The sequence below is a fragment of the Fragaria vesca genome, linkage group LG5 (genome assembly GCF_000184155.1).
Source record: "Fragaria vesca subsp. vesca linkage group LG5, FraVesHawaii_1.0, whole genome shotgun sequence".
NCBI lineage: Eukaryota > Viridiplantae > Streptophyta > Magnoliopsida > Rosales > Rosaceae > Fragaria > Fragaria vesca.
In genome coordinates, this window is record NC_020495.1 from 18,552,540 (window position 1) to 18,568,889 (window position 16,350).

General features: G+C 37.1%; 4 protein-coding genes across 4 annotated transcripts in view; 2 read left to right on the forward strand and 2 right to left on the reverse strand.

Annotated features, from left to right (window-relative positions):
* Positions 1-4,824, reverse strand: part of LOC101301872 (peroxisomal nicotinamide adenine dinucleotide carrier-like) — a 9,617-nt gene extending 4,793 nt beyond the window's left edge. The window contains exons 1-8 of the mRNA XM_004300013.1: positions 4,718-4,824; positions 4,556-4,642; positions 4,389-4,463; positions 3,695-3,825; positions 3,415-3,469; positions 2,916-3,068; positions 352-420; positions 164-271 (exon numbers count right to left, since the gene is read on the reverse strand). Of these exons, the coding sequence (XP_004300061.1) occupies positions 164-271; positions 352-420; positions 2,916-3,068; positions 3,415-3,469; positions 3,695-3,825; positions 4,389-4,463; positions 4,556-4,642; positions 4,718-4,798 (759 nt within the window). The 5' untranslated portion in view covers positions 4,799-4,824. The remainder of the gene's footprint in view (positions 1-163; positions 272-351; positions 421-2,915; positions 3,069-3,414; positions 3,470-3,694; positions 3,826-4,388; positions 4,464-4,555; positions 4,643-4,717) is intronic.
* Positions 4,825-5,973: 1,149 nt separating this feature from the next.
* LOC101302165 (chaperone protein dnaJ 10-like) lies at positions 5,974-10,616 on the forward strand. Its single transcript, XM_004300014.1, has 10 exons — positions 5,974-6,200; positions 6,589-6,648; positions 6,976-7,058; positions 7,218-7,377; positions 7,490-7,619; positions 8,367-8,525; positions 8,779-8,957; positions 9,053-9,133; positions 9,219-9,338; positions 10,037-10,616. The coding sequence occupies exons 1-10, from the start codon at positions 6,114-6,116 to the stop codon at positions 10,133-10,135; spliced, it is 1,158 nt and encodes a 385-aa protein (XP_004300062.1). The 5' UTR covers positions 5,974-6,113; the 3' UTR covers positions 10,136-10,616.
* Positions 10,617-12,684: 2,068 nt separating this feature from the next.
* LOC101302455 (UDP-galactose transporter 2-like) lies at positions 12,685-15,047 on the forward strand. The gene is made up of 5 exons (XM_004300015.1): positions 12,685-13,044; positions 13,449-13,633; positions 13,848-14,048; positions 14,280-14,441; positions 14,543-15,047. Exons 1-5 carry the CDS (start codon positions 12,906-12,908, stop codon positions 14,900-14,902), a joined length of 1,047 nt encoding a protein of 348 aa, XP_004300063.1. The 5' UTR covers positions 12,685-12,905; the 3' UTR covers positions 14,903-15,047.
* A 597-nt stretch (positions 15,048-15,644) lies between these two features.
* LOC101302751 lies at positions 15,645-16,350 on the reverse strand. Its single transcript, XM_004300016.1, has one exon. The coding sequence runs from the start codon at positions 16,215-16,217 to the stop codon at positions 15,855-15,857; it is 363 nt and encodes a 120-aa protein (XP_004300064.1). The 5' UTR covers positions 16,218-16,350; the 3' UTR covers positions 15,645-15,854.

Here is a 16,350-nt window from a genome sequence, read left to right on the forward strand (position 1 = left end):
GAGAGAGAGAGACTAAGCAACTCCAATTACGTCAGTTAGATTACTGTATTCCTGATAATGACACCAATCATATGGAGTCCTGGTGCCAGATTAAAAGGGGTTAAGAGACAATGAAGAAAACCTAGACGGACTTTTAAAGCCATCATTTTGATATGTCTTATACCTCTAAAGCAGTTATATTTTTCTTTCCCTGCTTGCTGGCAGCACGTTTTGCTCTAAGACGCTTTAACGAGCCTTCATAAATCATGAACTGTATTGATGGGTTGCAAACCTACCAACAGAAACATTCATCACTCTAGAAACAAGTCATTGTGCATCAATAATCTATTAGACTCTCAAAAAAAGTCTAACCATAATGAGTGTTGGAACAATGCCTTTCCAAAATCCAGTAATTCCGGCTTCAGTATAAACCTCGTGTACCTATAAATGTGTACAGAGGGTGTATGAAATGCAAAACAGAGAAAGAGAAAATAAAAAATGATATAGATGTCACTGATAATTGAGTTCCTGGTGATTAACTGATTATATACCACTAACTTAACCATTTATCTTTTGCATTATGTATCGTTGAGGTCAAGTTGGCACATTTCCTTACTTAATTGGAGTCGAGCTAAAACTCAGACAGCAGAAAAATTTGAAACTAGTCTTCAGTTGCACAGCAGAAACAGTACTAATGAAGGAACCGGCACACACTTTCATGCTGAAGGTCTACTCTTAGTACATTAAAATAGAGCAACATACAGTTTATGCCAAGCAAAACATGAAAAAATAGCAGGGGACCAATCTGAAATATGATGACATGTTTGCTAACATTTTCAAAACTTAAATATTGATAACAAGCATTTCTTTAAAAAGTAAAAAGTATAAAGCTAATTCAGCAATCCAAATGGTGAAATCTGAATGCTCTTAAAGTCTATACTATGACCTACTGAAGGAAACTGTGTGGGAACATATATATGATTTTTTTTCTAAACCAGGAGAGAAAGAAATGCACAACCATAGCCTAGAAGGAATGAGACCAAGAAACCTCAAATTGTGAAACTTTTTTTTTACGTAGCAGGTTTTATTATTTAAATCAAAAAATAAAATTAAAACATGGTGAAGAAGGAGTCAACAGAGATGAAACATGTGAAGGCAGTTAAAGAAACAGACATGAAAACAAACTTCAACAAACCAGCCTAGACAGAGAAGCTTAAATTGCCACACATTCAAGTCTAACAAACCGGCCTAGACAGAGTATAATCTTTTACTCCCAGAAACAGATGCCCTTATGATGGCTAAAATTAATCCTCTCCCAAAAATCTTCCAACTCTGCACCACTATACACTCCACAGACCCTTTTATTTCATTCCATCCATAGTAACTTTGGCCTCCTTTCCTTTTTTAAAAGCATAAGGTTTAACATATACAGTGGATCAACCCTCCCTGCTGATCTTGCCCAAATCAGCCCGACCTCCCTAAATAGCTTTTTCCAGTACAACTTCACAAATTACATGATCTACGCTCTCGCCCAGTGGAATGCACATAAGACAACAGCAGCTTGGAGCATCACAAGTTTCACCCTCCCAAGTGCCACAAACCACCTCAATTCATAGAAAAACTTGTGGGAGGATAGACTGGATATGAATTAGGGTCAACTAGAAATCTAAATAAGGATTTGCAAGAAGATTTTAGAAGACTCCACCTTCCCATCTCCTTTCGTCCAGTTTGGAAGCCACCAATTTTACACTTTCTAATGCAATCAACAAAGAGGATAACTCCCTCACCTCTTCATCATTTGAATTCCTTTTAAGGCAAATAACCCATTTCTATTTGTCATAGAAACCTAAACTAACAGCCTTCAACAGATTATGAAATTAAATGTTCTCATTCGTAAGCATGATATAATTATCCGAAACTCCTCTGAATCTGGAGCATGGGTGACATCTGTTTCCAGCTTGTTATGTTTCTTAAGACACAAATCACACGATAAAGAACTTCAAAACACCAATACAAAATAAATCTGTATATATATATGCTAACGTGTCTATATCTATATTTCTTGAATGATTGAATTCCTTTTAATATAATCGTCAATACTCCAAACATTCCCCACTTTAGTATATAAGTGATATTATCTCATTTGTCAACAAAACTAATATTTTCCAATGCTGAATGGTTCAAAAACTACTGAATCATTTCTCCACTGAAAATAACTTGGGCATAGATATACGACAATGTGGTCCCTTTACACAGATAATGTGTCTTCACAAAACGAGAAAGGCAGGCATTATGTATGGTGCGACAACAAAGCTTTTGCAAATGAATAGACTTTGGTTCCCACAAGATAATATATGCCACTATTCATGAGATTGTAAATCAACTCAAATTAACAGATGTCTTGTTTTGTTTAGGCACATGAATAGTTTCTAATTATGATTAGTGTTCTACTCTACTTAAACTGTTTCTGGATTATGTTCAATGGCTCTCTGCTCTCACTTATCTCCCTTTTTCTCACAGTTATATTTATTGCACAAGTGTTGATAACAGTATGACGCAACTTCCTCAGTCATCGTGTCCCCATGGGTTGTTAGGCTATTTAGTCAGATGATCCTAAAGAATGGTTGTGTACTAATTGACAATGGTTAGATCAGACTAAGCTATAAATACAAATATGTGTATTTGCTCTGCTGAACTGTATGAGCACAATTTCCCACTAGTTTATTAAGTTTCATATTGCAGATTTTCAATTTTAGCATATGTGATTACTGCATAAATAAAAGCATGTGTCACTAGAACAATTCACACCTATAACATTTACTGATTCAGGGTTTAACGCATCTATTTCAGGATCCCAAAGCAAACAATGTTGACTGAATGCTAAAATAAATGTATCACTGTTCACAAAAATACACAAAAGAAAAAATGTTGCTTACTGCTTGCAAAGTTCCATAAGGACGAGGTTTTATTGAATCAAGTTCATCCAATTTGTGTTGTAATTCGGAATCTGTCAAACCGTTTTCAGAAGCTTCCCTCAACAGAGCGTTCTTTCTTTCCTCCATGATTTTTCTCTCGGCTTGAGTATGTGTCTTTAAGAGAAAAAGAGACAGAGTCAATTTTTGTAGGCTTTGATACCATATCAAGTTACTTGCACTGGTAATGCAATCCCTAATAAACAAGAAAAGCATCTAAAGATCATGAAGTCATTCATTACAATAAAGATTAAAAAGCCAATATATTCTAAGAATGTCTTCTAAGTGAAGTGAGCTAGATTTGCCTTCTACTATGCTCTTTGAAATGCTGTTATATACTAATTCCACAAAACTGAAGTATGCAGAGAACGAAACAGAAAAAGGACTGGTGACAAGAACATTTACAGACTGCAACCGAGGTTGTTAGCAAAATAGTTTATGTGTACTGAAAATGCAAATGCACCTGCATACGAGTCACCAGAACCCATATAGGAATTGTCAGCAGCACGTTCAAGGAACTGCAAGACATCAGTACAAAAGTTTAATCAGAAGACCAAGTCATTATAGGTTATCACTGAAAATAGCTAAATGCCAGTTCAATGACCTAGACGTAATAATCAAAAATGGGTCCACCACATCTCTCCCATGCTTTCAAACTCCCTCAGGATGTATGTTTATTAAGGAATAGAAAAAAAAAAAAAAAAAACAACCAGCTTAATCTAATGGAAATGATCTAACTGTACCCAGCCAAGGCTGCCACAGTAAGCCAAGAAAACATCCCAATAGTTCCATCCCCACGTCCTTTGAGTTTACGGGCAGCAGCTATAGCCTCAGCCTTGTTTTTAAACACTTGATAAAAATAGTAATAAATGCCCTGCCATCAAGAAAAAGAGAGCTTTAACACATAAACACAACTCACTTCCACATAACTTTGTTGCAAGCATTACAGTGAGTAAACATATCCTAACTTCTGTAAAAAAGAATTCACGAAATCCAATTTAAAGATATCCATATTCAAAATCTTTTTCCAGTACTTATTATAATTGGTAATAGGTTGTTGTTGTTGTTCTAGAATTGTATAAAAGCATTTTACAGTGTAATATTCATTTCATATCAGTAAAAAAGATTGTGACCCAACATTTTCTCTCTTCCTCTTAATCTTCGTCTTCCTTCATCTCTGGTAAAATAGTACAGCTTTGACTTATATGAGCTGTTAGCTGTTTGTACATATATAAACTCGAACCATTGAGAATCGATATACTTTATAATGTCTTCTAACAATTTGAAAAGACGAAAAACAGCAAGAACAAAGAGAATACTGCACATCGCTGATTCCATTACTCTAATCAAATCATGCCGATTACGAGCAACCGAAAAACATCTTAGACTATTCAATTCGAGAACCGATTCTACTGTGAGACAAAAATATAGAAGAACCTGTGAAGCAGCAGTGCCGAGCAGAGACGGCTTGAGGCCGCTGTAGAGTCCTCCCCAACCGTCGGTTCTGATGACCTGGCACCGCCATTAGAGCACAAAACCAATTAAGGTTGAAGAAAACGAAATTGAAATTGAAATGAAATTAAAAGGAACAGTAGTAGTAGTACCTGGAGGATTTGGAGAAGAGTGCCGAGGCGTTTGGAAGTATCTAAGGATTGCTTGGCGACTCTCTCGGTTTGCTGGCGCGTGTTGACCTGCAGTTGACCACAGAGAGACGGTCATGGATTTTGAGCGAAAGAGAGAGAGATAGAGAGAGAGAGTTAGGTTACAGTTTGGAGAGGATAAGTGATAATCTGGGCAATGATACCACCTCCGGCGCCAGCCAGCCCATTCGCCACGGCGTTCGACATTCTTTCTTTTTCTACTCTCACCACTACACTGCAACTTTTATATCATCTCTGCTTTCTTTAAGGGGATGTCCCAATTTACCTTTTATCCACTGTTAAAATACTTTAATAAATTTTGTTTCCTCAATGAGTATGTCACGATATCAAAACAAAAGAATTTGGCCAATTTGCAATCTTTACCTTCAATTTCGAAATATATCTAACAATTGAATTTGGCCAATTTGCAAATGTCTAAGAAATAATTTGGATTTTGTGAATTCTTGCTACTTCAAATATACTTAGGTGGGGTTGTTTTAACAAAGTGCTCTCTGAATTGAGGTCGAAGTTAATTAACAACATAAATGGTAAAACATAAGAGCTCGAGAGGTGAAATTAACAGCGAAGGTGAAATAGGGAGAGTTTTTTTTTATACGAAAAGGAAATTACAAGACGAAACATTTTAGACAATCAGAGTTTACATTATCAAATAACAAGGCTCTAATAACCGAGGTTGAAACTCTATTACTTCATATGTAACCATCTGGGAGTTGGTGTCCTTCATGAGCAATGAAATCCTCTACAAAGTTCGCTCCTCTATAAACATGCGTGAAAGAAATGGAAGAGAATGATGTTGCAATATTCTTGATATCTTAAATGATCTTGAGCAATCTCCAAGGGGGTGCAAGTCCTCTCATTAACATCTATCAAGGAGAGTTTGGGAGGAAAAAAGAATAAGGAGAGCATGACTGAGTGAGAAAGAAATCGAGTGAAGAAACGAAAATATCCTTCAAAGTTTAAAAGAGATCGGTTAAATTAACAGTTAGATTAATTTTGAGCACTTATATCAGATTATGGTTATAATGCGATTTCCCAAAATGTCTAACCAGGGAAATGTTTTCCCTGCTGGTAATATATCATTTTAAATTTATACCATACAAAAAAAAGTACTGAATCATGTTTTAAGTTTTTAACTCAGTAACTCCCACCTCCGAGCAAAAAGAAGAACGGTAAGCAGCGGGAAGCTTCAATGACTAGTCAACGCCAAGCGTCGGAGTACTTTTAACAAAGACTTTCTTTATTCCGGTCTTTCTTCCTTTTATTTTCTCGAATAGTTTATTTCGGTCTGGAAATTAGACTTTTTGTATTTTTTTTTTTTTTTGGGTTCTCTGAAATAGACAACACCGCGTCCCGCGTGGTACGTAGGAGGAATCTTTATTTCCCCAATATTATTTCCTCTTTATCTTCTTCTTCTTCTTCTTCCTTTTTAATTTTTCTGTATTATATTTCCCCCTAGTGTTTTTGGTTCGTCCCCCTCTCTTAGATTGACCGATCGGAGACGATGGTGAAGGAGACGGAATATTACGACGTCCTCGGAGTAAAGCCCACCGCCACCGAAGCCGAGATCAAGAAAGCTTATTACATTAAGGTCCCCTCTTCATTCTCTCTCTTCTTCTCCTCTCTGCAAATTTTACTTTTTCCTCTCTTTTTTCACCACTGTTTAGCTAAACCCATTGTATTGTGCTTAGTCTCTACTGTTTCGCTGCCCGATTCTGCTTCGATTCTAGTTTGATTGTTATCAGGAACTAAGAAATTTGGATTACAAGGTCAACAGAGGAAGGGAATCTATTTTCTGATGGAATCAGGGTTAGGTTGAATTAGAATGCTTTAGTTGTGTTAGTTGAAAATAGATCCGTAATTAACATCACTGAGATGAAGAAGCAGAAATGAGATTAGCCTTCTCAGGTATTTGTTTTTTGTTGATGATATGATATTTCGAATTGACTATTCTGTTGTGTGTGTTTTGTTACTTGCAGGCAAGGCAGGTTCATCCAGATAAAAACCCGAACGATCCTCTTGCAGCGCAAAATTTTCAGGCAAGGCTACTTGCTTTGTGTGTAGTTACTGTCATTTGATCGCCAGTTATGTCACAAAAAACAAAGAACTAAGAGAAATGTAAATGTATTATCAAGAACTGCATGCGCTTCACCTACATATTAATGTTCAAAAACTGCAAATTACAAGCACGTGCTAAGCCGATAGCTATGCCATCAGTTGGTTTCTCACCCATTGGATTTGCAAACACTTTGCACCAAGCAATGGATTTCCCTTGTGTGGGAAGGTTGGGGGAAGGAGGCACTCTTATTGATTATGACTTGGGACTTTGGAGAGAGACTTATAAGCTGTTTATTTATTTGATTCAGGTTTTGGGAGAAGCCTACCAAGTGTTAAGTGACCCTGCTCAACGACAAGCTTATGATGCTCATGGAAAATCAGGAATCTCAACGTTAGTTCTTAGTTCATTTATAGATTAATCTTAAGATTTAAAATGTGCCTAGCACTTCCTGCGCTGCCTATGAGTGTGTTAAGTTTCTGGTGATATTAACTCAGACTGAACCTTCTGACTCTTTCTTTTGGAACGTTTCCCTTGATGCCTTTATTTCAGCGATGGAATTATTGATCCTGCAGCAATTTTCGCTATGCTATTTGGTAGTGAGCTTTTTGAGGAATATATTGGACAGCTAGCCATGGCATCAATGGCTTCGCTAGATATTTTTACAGAAGGAGAACAGTTTGACGCCAAAAAGTTGCAAGAGAAAATGCGGGTAAATCATTTCACTTGTATGCTTAGTGTGTACTTCATTCAAGTCTTTATTGGACTGACTAACAAGTATTATTTCCAAAGAATGCTCAAGGTTAAATCTTCTACTTCTACAGGTTGTTCAAAGAGAGAGAGAAGAAAAGCTTGTAGAACAACTAAAAAATAGACTCAACCAATATGTGCAAGGAAACAAAGAGGGATTTATTCGTGATGCTGAAGCTGAAGTTGCACGACTTTCGAATGCAGGTAATTAACCCTGTGTGATTTGGTTTTAGGTGAGAAAAACGAAATATATTTTCAACTGCTTGGAGATGTTTCGGTGTGTGAACATTTTAATCTACTTTTAACTAGTGGGAACCTGAAAACACTTTGAATGATCCATATAGGGCCTACATTGAATTATTCTATATATTATCTGTCTCATTTTTACCAACCCGGTAGATAACTTATATCTTCGTTGCATATTGTTGATGCAATCATGCAAGCAGCGCACTTGTTCTGTTCTTTTTTCCCCAAATGTAGAAGCCTACCTGTTTTATATAGCTCTTTATTGTTTTTATTTTTTGGGTGAACTTCATGCTCACTGCTTGTACTCGTTTTGTTTCCATTATATTCCTTGTTTCTTATAAAACAAAAAGATAAAATTGTTATAAACTCAAATACTTTGCAAATATTATTTCAGATATCAATGCCAATCGAATGCATTGGCAAGTTGTTTAACAGGCGCTAAATTTTCCAAATACTTTTGTGATGGGTATTTTGATAGTTGGCTCAAAATTAAGGGGTATATTAGCCGCTAAGACAATTATCAATATTCTGACATGTTATTGCTCATCAATCAAGCAATGAAGCTATGTTTAGTAATTTGTTCTCTGTTTAAGGTTAAGGTGTAAGAACCAATTTACAGTTTATATAATTCCTTTAATGTCTTATGGACTGTCCCTGTTTTATTTCTCTGCATCACATGCCTAATCAGGTGTCTGTTCCATACAGCTTATGGTGTTGATATGTTGAATACAATTGGCTACATATATGCCAGACAGTCGGCAAAAGAGCTAGGGAAGAAAGCGATATATCTGGGAGTGCCATTTATTGCTGAGTGGTTTAGGAATAAAGGGCACTTCATCAAATCCCAAGTAACAGCGGCAACAGGTTATAAACCTTTCTGGCTTCAGTGACTTGGTACTCCTGGTGTTTGGGGGCTGATCCTACCCAAATTTGCAGGGTCCAATCCGGTTCATCCATATTTGTCCATATTTTGACAGGAAATAGAATACGACAGTTTCTGTGTTTTCTTTTGGCATGTGTATGGTATTAATCCTCAGAAATGAGCACAAGTTTGCTGCCTGAGCTAATATATGCATTGGCTGATCAACTTTATTTATCTGTTTTGTTTACTGGTCAGGTGCGATTGCTTTGATCCAACTGCAGGAAGACATGAAAAAGCAACTAAATGCAGAAGGAAATTACACTGAGGAAGAGCTTGAAGAATACATGCAATCTAACAAGAAATTGATGATTGATTCCCTGTGGAAACTCAATGTGGCTGATATTGAGGCCACTCTCTCCCGCGTTTGTCAGATGGTTCTGTGCTATTCCACCTTTTCATTTGGTAGCATAAACATGAAGAGAAGTCCAATTCAGTTTGTCTGATTGTAATTTTACATGGTTTAACTTAGGTTCTTCAAGACAGCAATGCCAAGAAAGAGGAACTCCGTGCACGAGCAAAGGGGTTAAAAACTCTTGGCAAAATCTTCCAGGTAACATATTTTCATAATTTTATGTGGATATAATGAAGATTCTATGTCACTGATCTAATACTTATGTAGTATTGCATTTATATAGAGAACCAAGTCAACCAATGGGGTTGATGGTGAAAATCCATCAAATGGTCAAATTGAATCGAGCCGCGATGCTTCTCCTTCAACAACACCAAGGTCCTCAATAAGCCAATATGCACCACAGGTACCTTTTTGCTATAACTTCATCTCATGTGTTAGATCAGTTTTAGGATTTCACAAACTATTGATCCGACGAGGCCATCATCCATAAGGGATTTGACCTTTGCCATTTTCTGGTTTTGGGGCACATGACTGTTGGTTTAGAGATAAGGATTCCTCATTTGTGTTTTTTTTATTAGAATACTTTGACTCGCTCTTTTAAACCACAATACTAACTTGTGTGCAGTCCCACAAAAGAAAAGGTTTTTTATGCTTTTTAATTTGTCTCCCTCTACATATTTTAACGCTCGAGTGTCGTTCAAATGACAATTAAAGTTGTTCAAACTGCTTCAATTTCGTATTATTACTAATTTTCAGTTCCTTTTTCTTTTTTTATAAAATTTTATTTCAGTTTTATGCTTATCTATTATTTAAAGATTACTTGTTTGTTAGGGTTTAGACTGTATGATTTATAATGGTTGACAGGTCTATGTGGGTAGGGTTTTATATGTTTTACTAGGAGCTCAGGGTTTAGGATGAACCATTGTAAATCCTATAGTTTAAACTAAACCCTAAGCCTTGATTAAAATTGAAAACCGAAATGAAAAAAATAAGATCACATGACATTTATGTAATTCTCACTGACCTACAACCCTTCCTTAGGGCATTTCTGTTTTAAAAAGAACTATATTCTATTTTTGACTTGTTTAAAACCATTATTAGGTGCCACAGATCCCCTATGTGGAACTTGCAGGTGTGCAGTTTGACAACTTCCCTAGGCCAACTGCACCACCTGGTGCACAGAGACATTCTTCTGTGTGAAGGGATCAAGGGTGGAGACTTTACGTGTTTTCCTCCTTTTCCCTCTCCTTGTAGTATAAACCTTGTACCCTTTCATTTGTATCAAAGTCATGGGGTGTCGTCGTGTGAAGAATCTGAGGTTTGTTAGTTGGATGTGACTGCTTGAATTGGTGATGATTGTGCTTGTAAAAAGGGTAACACCACCTCCAGCTGAGTAGGCCTCACATTCTTTTTGGAAGACAGATTTATATACATAGGGAGGGAGATAGATTGTTGTAGAAGTTGTACTTGCTATATACTGTTGTCACCTATTGGCTGCTATAGTTTGCACAGTTATTTTTATTGTGTATTTTGCTGGAGTGACGGATCCCATTTTGTGGTTTTGAAGTTCAAAATATTCATGTCTTTCAATATAGTATTGTACTGCTAGGTTTGCACAGTTATTAGTGGCGCATTTTGCCACAGATCTCATATTATGGTTTGGAATTTCAAATTGAGGCTCAACCCTTCGTCATCCATGTTTTTTTTTTTTTTTTTTTTTTTTTCTCGAACCACTTCTGCTAGACATTTCAAATTGTGATTGATGTACCAATTGAGTCGGTTTAAAAAGATCCGATACTCAACTACAACTAAACTGGATAAGTTGGAGGGTCGAATCATGGTGCATCAAGAATTATAATAGAAATTCAAAATTGAATTGGAATCATGGTGCATCAAGAATTATAATAGAAATTCAGAATTGAATTGGTACGCGTTACTTGTTAGAAACTTCATTAGGAGTGTTGCTGCCGATGAGGTGTTGTAAGGCCTCGTTATGCATTACATCTTGTAGCATCTTTCCTACACGAGGGTATGATTGAACATCTTGTAAATGTTAACCTATTATCTAGAGACAACTTGGAGTCGCTAAATTAATGATATGTTTCTTACGATATGGGTTGTTCGCCAAGTTGGAGTCGCATCACCAGTGGTTGTTGAAGGGGTTGCTAATGCATTGCTATGAAGAGACCAAGAAGCATGTGGGGGTGACGGAAATGTGGTGAGTTTTTGTATGTTTATTTTCTTTTACACTTTTTGGGCCCGAGAAAAAGAAAATTTAGTTCGAAGAAAGTAATGTTAGGTGAACTACAGTTTTGCAACTCATACGAACTTTTTGCAACTCATTCGAGCTTACTTTAGGCGTCAGTTTATGTAACATATACACCATCTAATCAGAATGTTTCATTAATGACGTGTATGTGTCACATCAGCTGACACATACGTGTGAGCTATATGTGAGATATAAAAAGGTGGTTCACTTAGCATTATTAGTCCACAAATGTTCAATCCAAGCTTGGTTTGGTCCTAGTTGCGAAAGAAATCATTTAAGCCGGCTTGAAAATTTCGGTCCGAACTTGACTTTCAAATTCTTCAAGTGCAAGTCAAGTTTCGTTAATCTCATTAACATTGAAAAAAACTTTACATTCAATAAAATTTATGTTGACTTAACATTTTGACAACTGATATTAAACTATAAAGATAATGAACGTCAATTAATATAAGGATAATGAACGTCAATTAATAGAAGATTTATGTTAACTGGCTTCAGGATAAAACAGAGTTGACCGTGTTCTTGTTTTCCAGTCTCAGATGGAGGCAAAGTGCTCTGAGCCTTGAGCCTTAGGCAGGTCTTGTCGTCGATGGCTGGGTGAGTTGTCCTCGTGACGGTGTGATGGTGAAGCTAGATTGGACAGGTTAAGAGTTCACTTGGGTTTGGGCCTACAGTTTTGGCTTTAGATCAAAGTAATCTAGGCCTTATGACTTTTATAGTTGCTTGCTTGTATCATAATTGCATGATTGACAAGTTAGGGCTAGTTGGATAATTTCTTTCTATATGAAGCGACATTTTGATTTCGTTCTTGTGTATGCTTGCTTTAACGTGAGTATTGCAATGATCTTTAGAGATTTGCTATAGCTTAGTTAGGTTATTTCGGATTTTCTTACCCGATTTCTCATATAAGTTTCAAATAGTGTATGTAACATTTTTTGTTGTATCGACTTTTGTTTGAAATGAGAAGTGGCAACGTATAGGTCAGGGAGAATTGAGAGAGAGAAATAGAGAGCATATGCATGTTAAAAAAAAGAGAGAGAAAGAGAATTATGTCTTTCTTCATGTTATTTTATACGCGTCTCGTGTATCTTTGACGTTAGTCTGTATTTTGACGTGCTTCCAGCTATATTATCTGAATTTCCTAGAGGGAAGATCAGGAACAAAGAAGAAGATTCATTTGATTTAGAAAGCATAAACAAAGAGAAAACAAAATCCACATAATTTATTCCAACACCAGTAACGTTAAGGTAATGAAAGCTTTTTTTCATCCTCCCGGTCATGTCCGTCCGTTTCAGGAAAAGAATTTTTTGAAAGGAATAAACGACTCCAGGTGTATGTTCTGACCGAAATAGAAAAATATTTTCTAAAAAGCCAAGTTAACTTCTTATAGTAACATTTCAGCAGTAAAATGTGAATCTTCTGACACACTAATTCATCCGAAAGATACGCTTATATCATATATCCCATCCATTTTCAGATCGAATTTAAAAGATCAACAAATTATTCGCACTTTATGAGTGTGATCAAAATTCAAATCAAAACCCGAAAGCTCTCTCTCTCTCTTTCTCTATCACCTGTGTCCAGTATTGGGAGACCAGAGAGAGTCTCGTTTCTCTCTTGATCCGACAGACTCGTGTCTGTTAGTGCGCGTTGGAGAGGGATCTCAGAAGAAATCGTCGTTTTGGAGTGGGGTTGGGCGGAATGGAAGGCCTCAGCCAGAAGAAATCGCCGGCGGCAGTCTCCGATGTGGGAGCCTGGGCCATGAACGTCATCAGCTCCGTCGGGATTATCATGGCCAACAAGCAGCTCATGTCCACCGCCGGCTATGCTTTCTCTTTCGGTCCGTTCTCACCCCTCTCATTTCGATTATAACAATCCCATGTAGGATGAAAACTGTGTACAATGCACAATGTGACTTGATTCCCGGAACAATTTGTCAATTTAGCACAAAAAAAAAAAAAAATTAAAGTTTTGTGCAGGGATATACGAGTATGGAGTATTTGGGATTGATTCTCGTCTGTACACTTTTTTATTCGAAGAGCCGGGATTAGCTTAAGATTTACAGATGATCTCTGTATTTAATTATTAGTAATCACACATGATGGATTAGTGTGGTTGTGTGTGTGTTTTTCTGTTTTTTATTTTTTATATTTTTTATCAAGAGAAGAACTTGATTAATAGTGAACCTGTTACAATGAGTTTTGGAGCAACAAGTTCCTCAAGTGTGGTTTTCTTGTTTGGCAGCCACCACTTTGACTGGTTTCCATTTTGCTGTAACTGCACTGGTTGGCTTTGTCTCCAATGCTAGCGGTTATTCTGCCTCCAAGCAAGTTCCATTTTGGGAGCTTCTTTGGTTCTCCATTGTTGCTAATGTCTCCATCACTGCGATGAACTTTAGCCTCATGCTTAACTCTGTCGGCTTTTATCAGGTATCATATTCGCGATATTGTATCCACATTATGACCAACACTACTACCGCATCGTTCCATAATGATTTGTTTATGGCTGTTCTATGCCAGTTGTTATAACGCATTTCGGTCAATGATGACATTGAGAACTAGGCTTAGATGATAGGAGACGAGACTTTTTGGGATGGACATACCAGCGAAGTTATCTAATGATCTCTATGTGGTTTTGACGCAGATTTCAAAGTTGAGCATGATTCCCGTGGTTTGTGTGATGGAATGGATTATTAACAACAAGAAGTATTCAAAGGAGGTTAAAATGTCTGTTGTGGTTGTTGTTATAGGTGTTGGTGTTTGTACTGTGACTGATGTGAAAGTTAACCTCAAAGGCTTCATATGCGCGTGTCTAGCAGTTTTGTCCACTTCTTTCCAGCAAATTGTGAGTTTTATTTTCTCCACTTGATGTTCCTGTACTAATCAGATTGGAGAAGCATTTTTAAGATCAACTATTCCATGAAATATAGCCGGAGTCATTGGTTGTCTAGTCACTAGTGTTTTAATTGTGGTTATTGGTTCCACTACACAAACAGCTTGGTTCAATAATCATTTCAAATTTTTCAAATATTTGTGAAGTGACCATCTTAGTTCTTGGTTTTTATTCTGTTGACAGTCTATTGGATCTCTTCAAAAGAAGCATTCAGTTGGATCGTTTGAATTGCTGAGTAAGACTGCTCCAATTCAAGCCGTATCTCTTCTCATTTTCGGCCCATTCATTGATTACTGCCTTAGTGGTATATTCATAATGAACTACCAGATGTCTTCTGGTGTCATTGTAAGCACTTATCCTTTAAGTTGAAGTCTTGCTTTACTATATTGGTCTTGTTTCTTCTTGTATTTTCTGACAGTTAAGCTGTGATGCGTGAGTCTGTGCAGGCATTCATTCTTCTTTCATGCTCCTTAGCTGTGTTCTGCAATATTAGCCAGTACCTCTGCATTGGACGTTTCTCTGCTGTTTCATTCCAGGTTTTAGGTCACATGAAAACAGTATGCGTCCTCACACTAGGGTGGCTTCTCTTTGATTCAGAGCTTACTTTCAAGAACATTATGGGGATGATTATTGCAGTCGTCGGCATGGTGATTTATAGTTGGGCTGTGGAGGCAGAAAAACAGCCAGGCAAACCCTTGAGCAATTCAAAAACCAGCCTGACAGAAGAGGAAATTAATCTTTTGAAGGTAGGACTGGATACCAGTGCTACTGTGAAGGATGTTGAACATGCAGCAACTAAACTATAGAAGAGGTAGTTGACTCATTTCTGGCCAGAAAGGAAAAAAGCTAGAGGCAAGGGCAATTGAGAAAACAAGTACTTATCATTTTTGGACTCCTGCCCAGCTGACTCTTTAAACAAATTAATATGTTTTTGTTCATTGAGACGGTAAGCATCCTTTTTCTTTTTTGTTACCTTGATCTTATATTTATATTCATATAGCTAGCCTATATCTGTATTTGCAAAAGAATGTAAAACTAAAATTTTAGTTGAAAGCGCCCAATTCTATTTATTCATTGCTCTCTGCTGAGTATATTTGTTGTAGGGGATTTTACTGTTTTACTCCTCACATCTTCATGTTTGTGCTACTGCTAGGAAGGATCTGTAGTTGTTGTTTGGGCAGTCTCAATGAAAGTGATACAGAACCAACAGATTGCGACTCATTTTTTCTCCTTGATGCTATATATGCAATGGTTTCTACAAATAATTATTGGAAAACCTGACTGTTTGCTTTGCTATGTAAACCTCCCTACTCCATTACATTCTCCTAATTTCCATCCACAAATACTTCAACATTCCATGCCTTAAATTATCTTTCATGATCATCATCACCCTTATTGACTGACTGGTTAACCATTATTGCCAGTGGACGGACTGTGATTGGCTGGATGATATCTGTTGCATTTGAATTTTATAAATTATTGATATTATTATTGTCTGCAAGCAAACATTAGTTGAATGGAAAAACATTTCAATTCTCAAACTTTCTTGCTCACAAACCAACTAATTGCTGGCGTAACTTTTGTATCACTAAAATTTGATGTATACATTTACTCTTCAATTTTCGAAGATGGAAGTATAATATTACAAAAGAATCAATGTATAAGAAAGAATGCCTATCTACATTACATTATATATCAATCCTCAGTCAAAAATCCAGAGGCTTAGAATGTCAGCTAGGCGGCAGCACCACCAAGCTGTTAGTTGTAGATAGCGCTAGTGTAGAACTTGGAAATGAGATCGGAAAGCTCCATGTAATGGGCGGAGGGGTTGCTGGTTTCAAGAAGATGAAGAAGATAGTGGAAGAGATCGACGTCGCAGGCTATCCTTAGGGCTCCATCGTAGGAATAACCGAACTCTTGCTCGGCCGAGAGCTCCAATAGACTCTGGAAGAGTGGATGGTTTAGGTAATTGGCATCCATCTCAAACTTGCACATCAGATCAATGTCTCTTCCAACACACACACGGACGTGACCGGCTTGTATTCGAGAGTCGTCCGAGATGGAGGGAAACCCCTTCGCTCCACAGAACAAGAGCTTCTTCACAATGCTACTCATCATCATATTGAGCTAGCTAGCTAGTAGTTGTTTGATCGATAAAGCTTCTGTATGATTTACTTGCTTTTGTGATATGAAAGTCGTATGAAATGAATGAATGGAGTGAAGGAATGGCAAAGGAGTGTAGTATATATAGAGA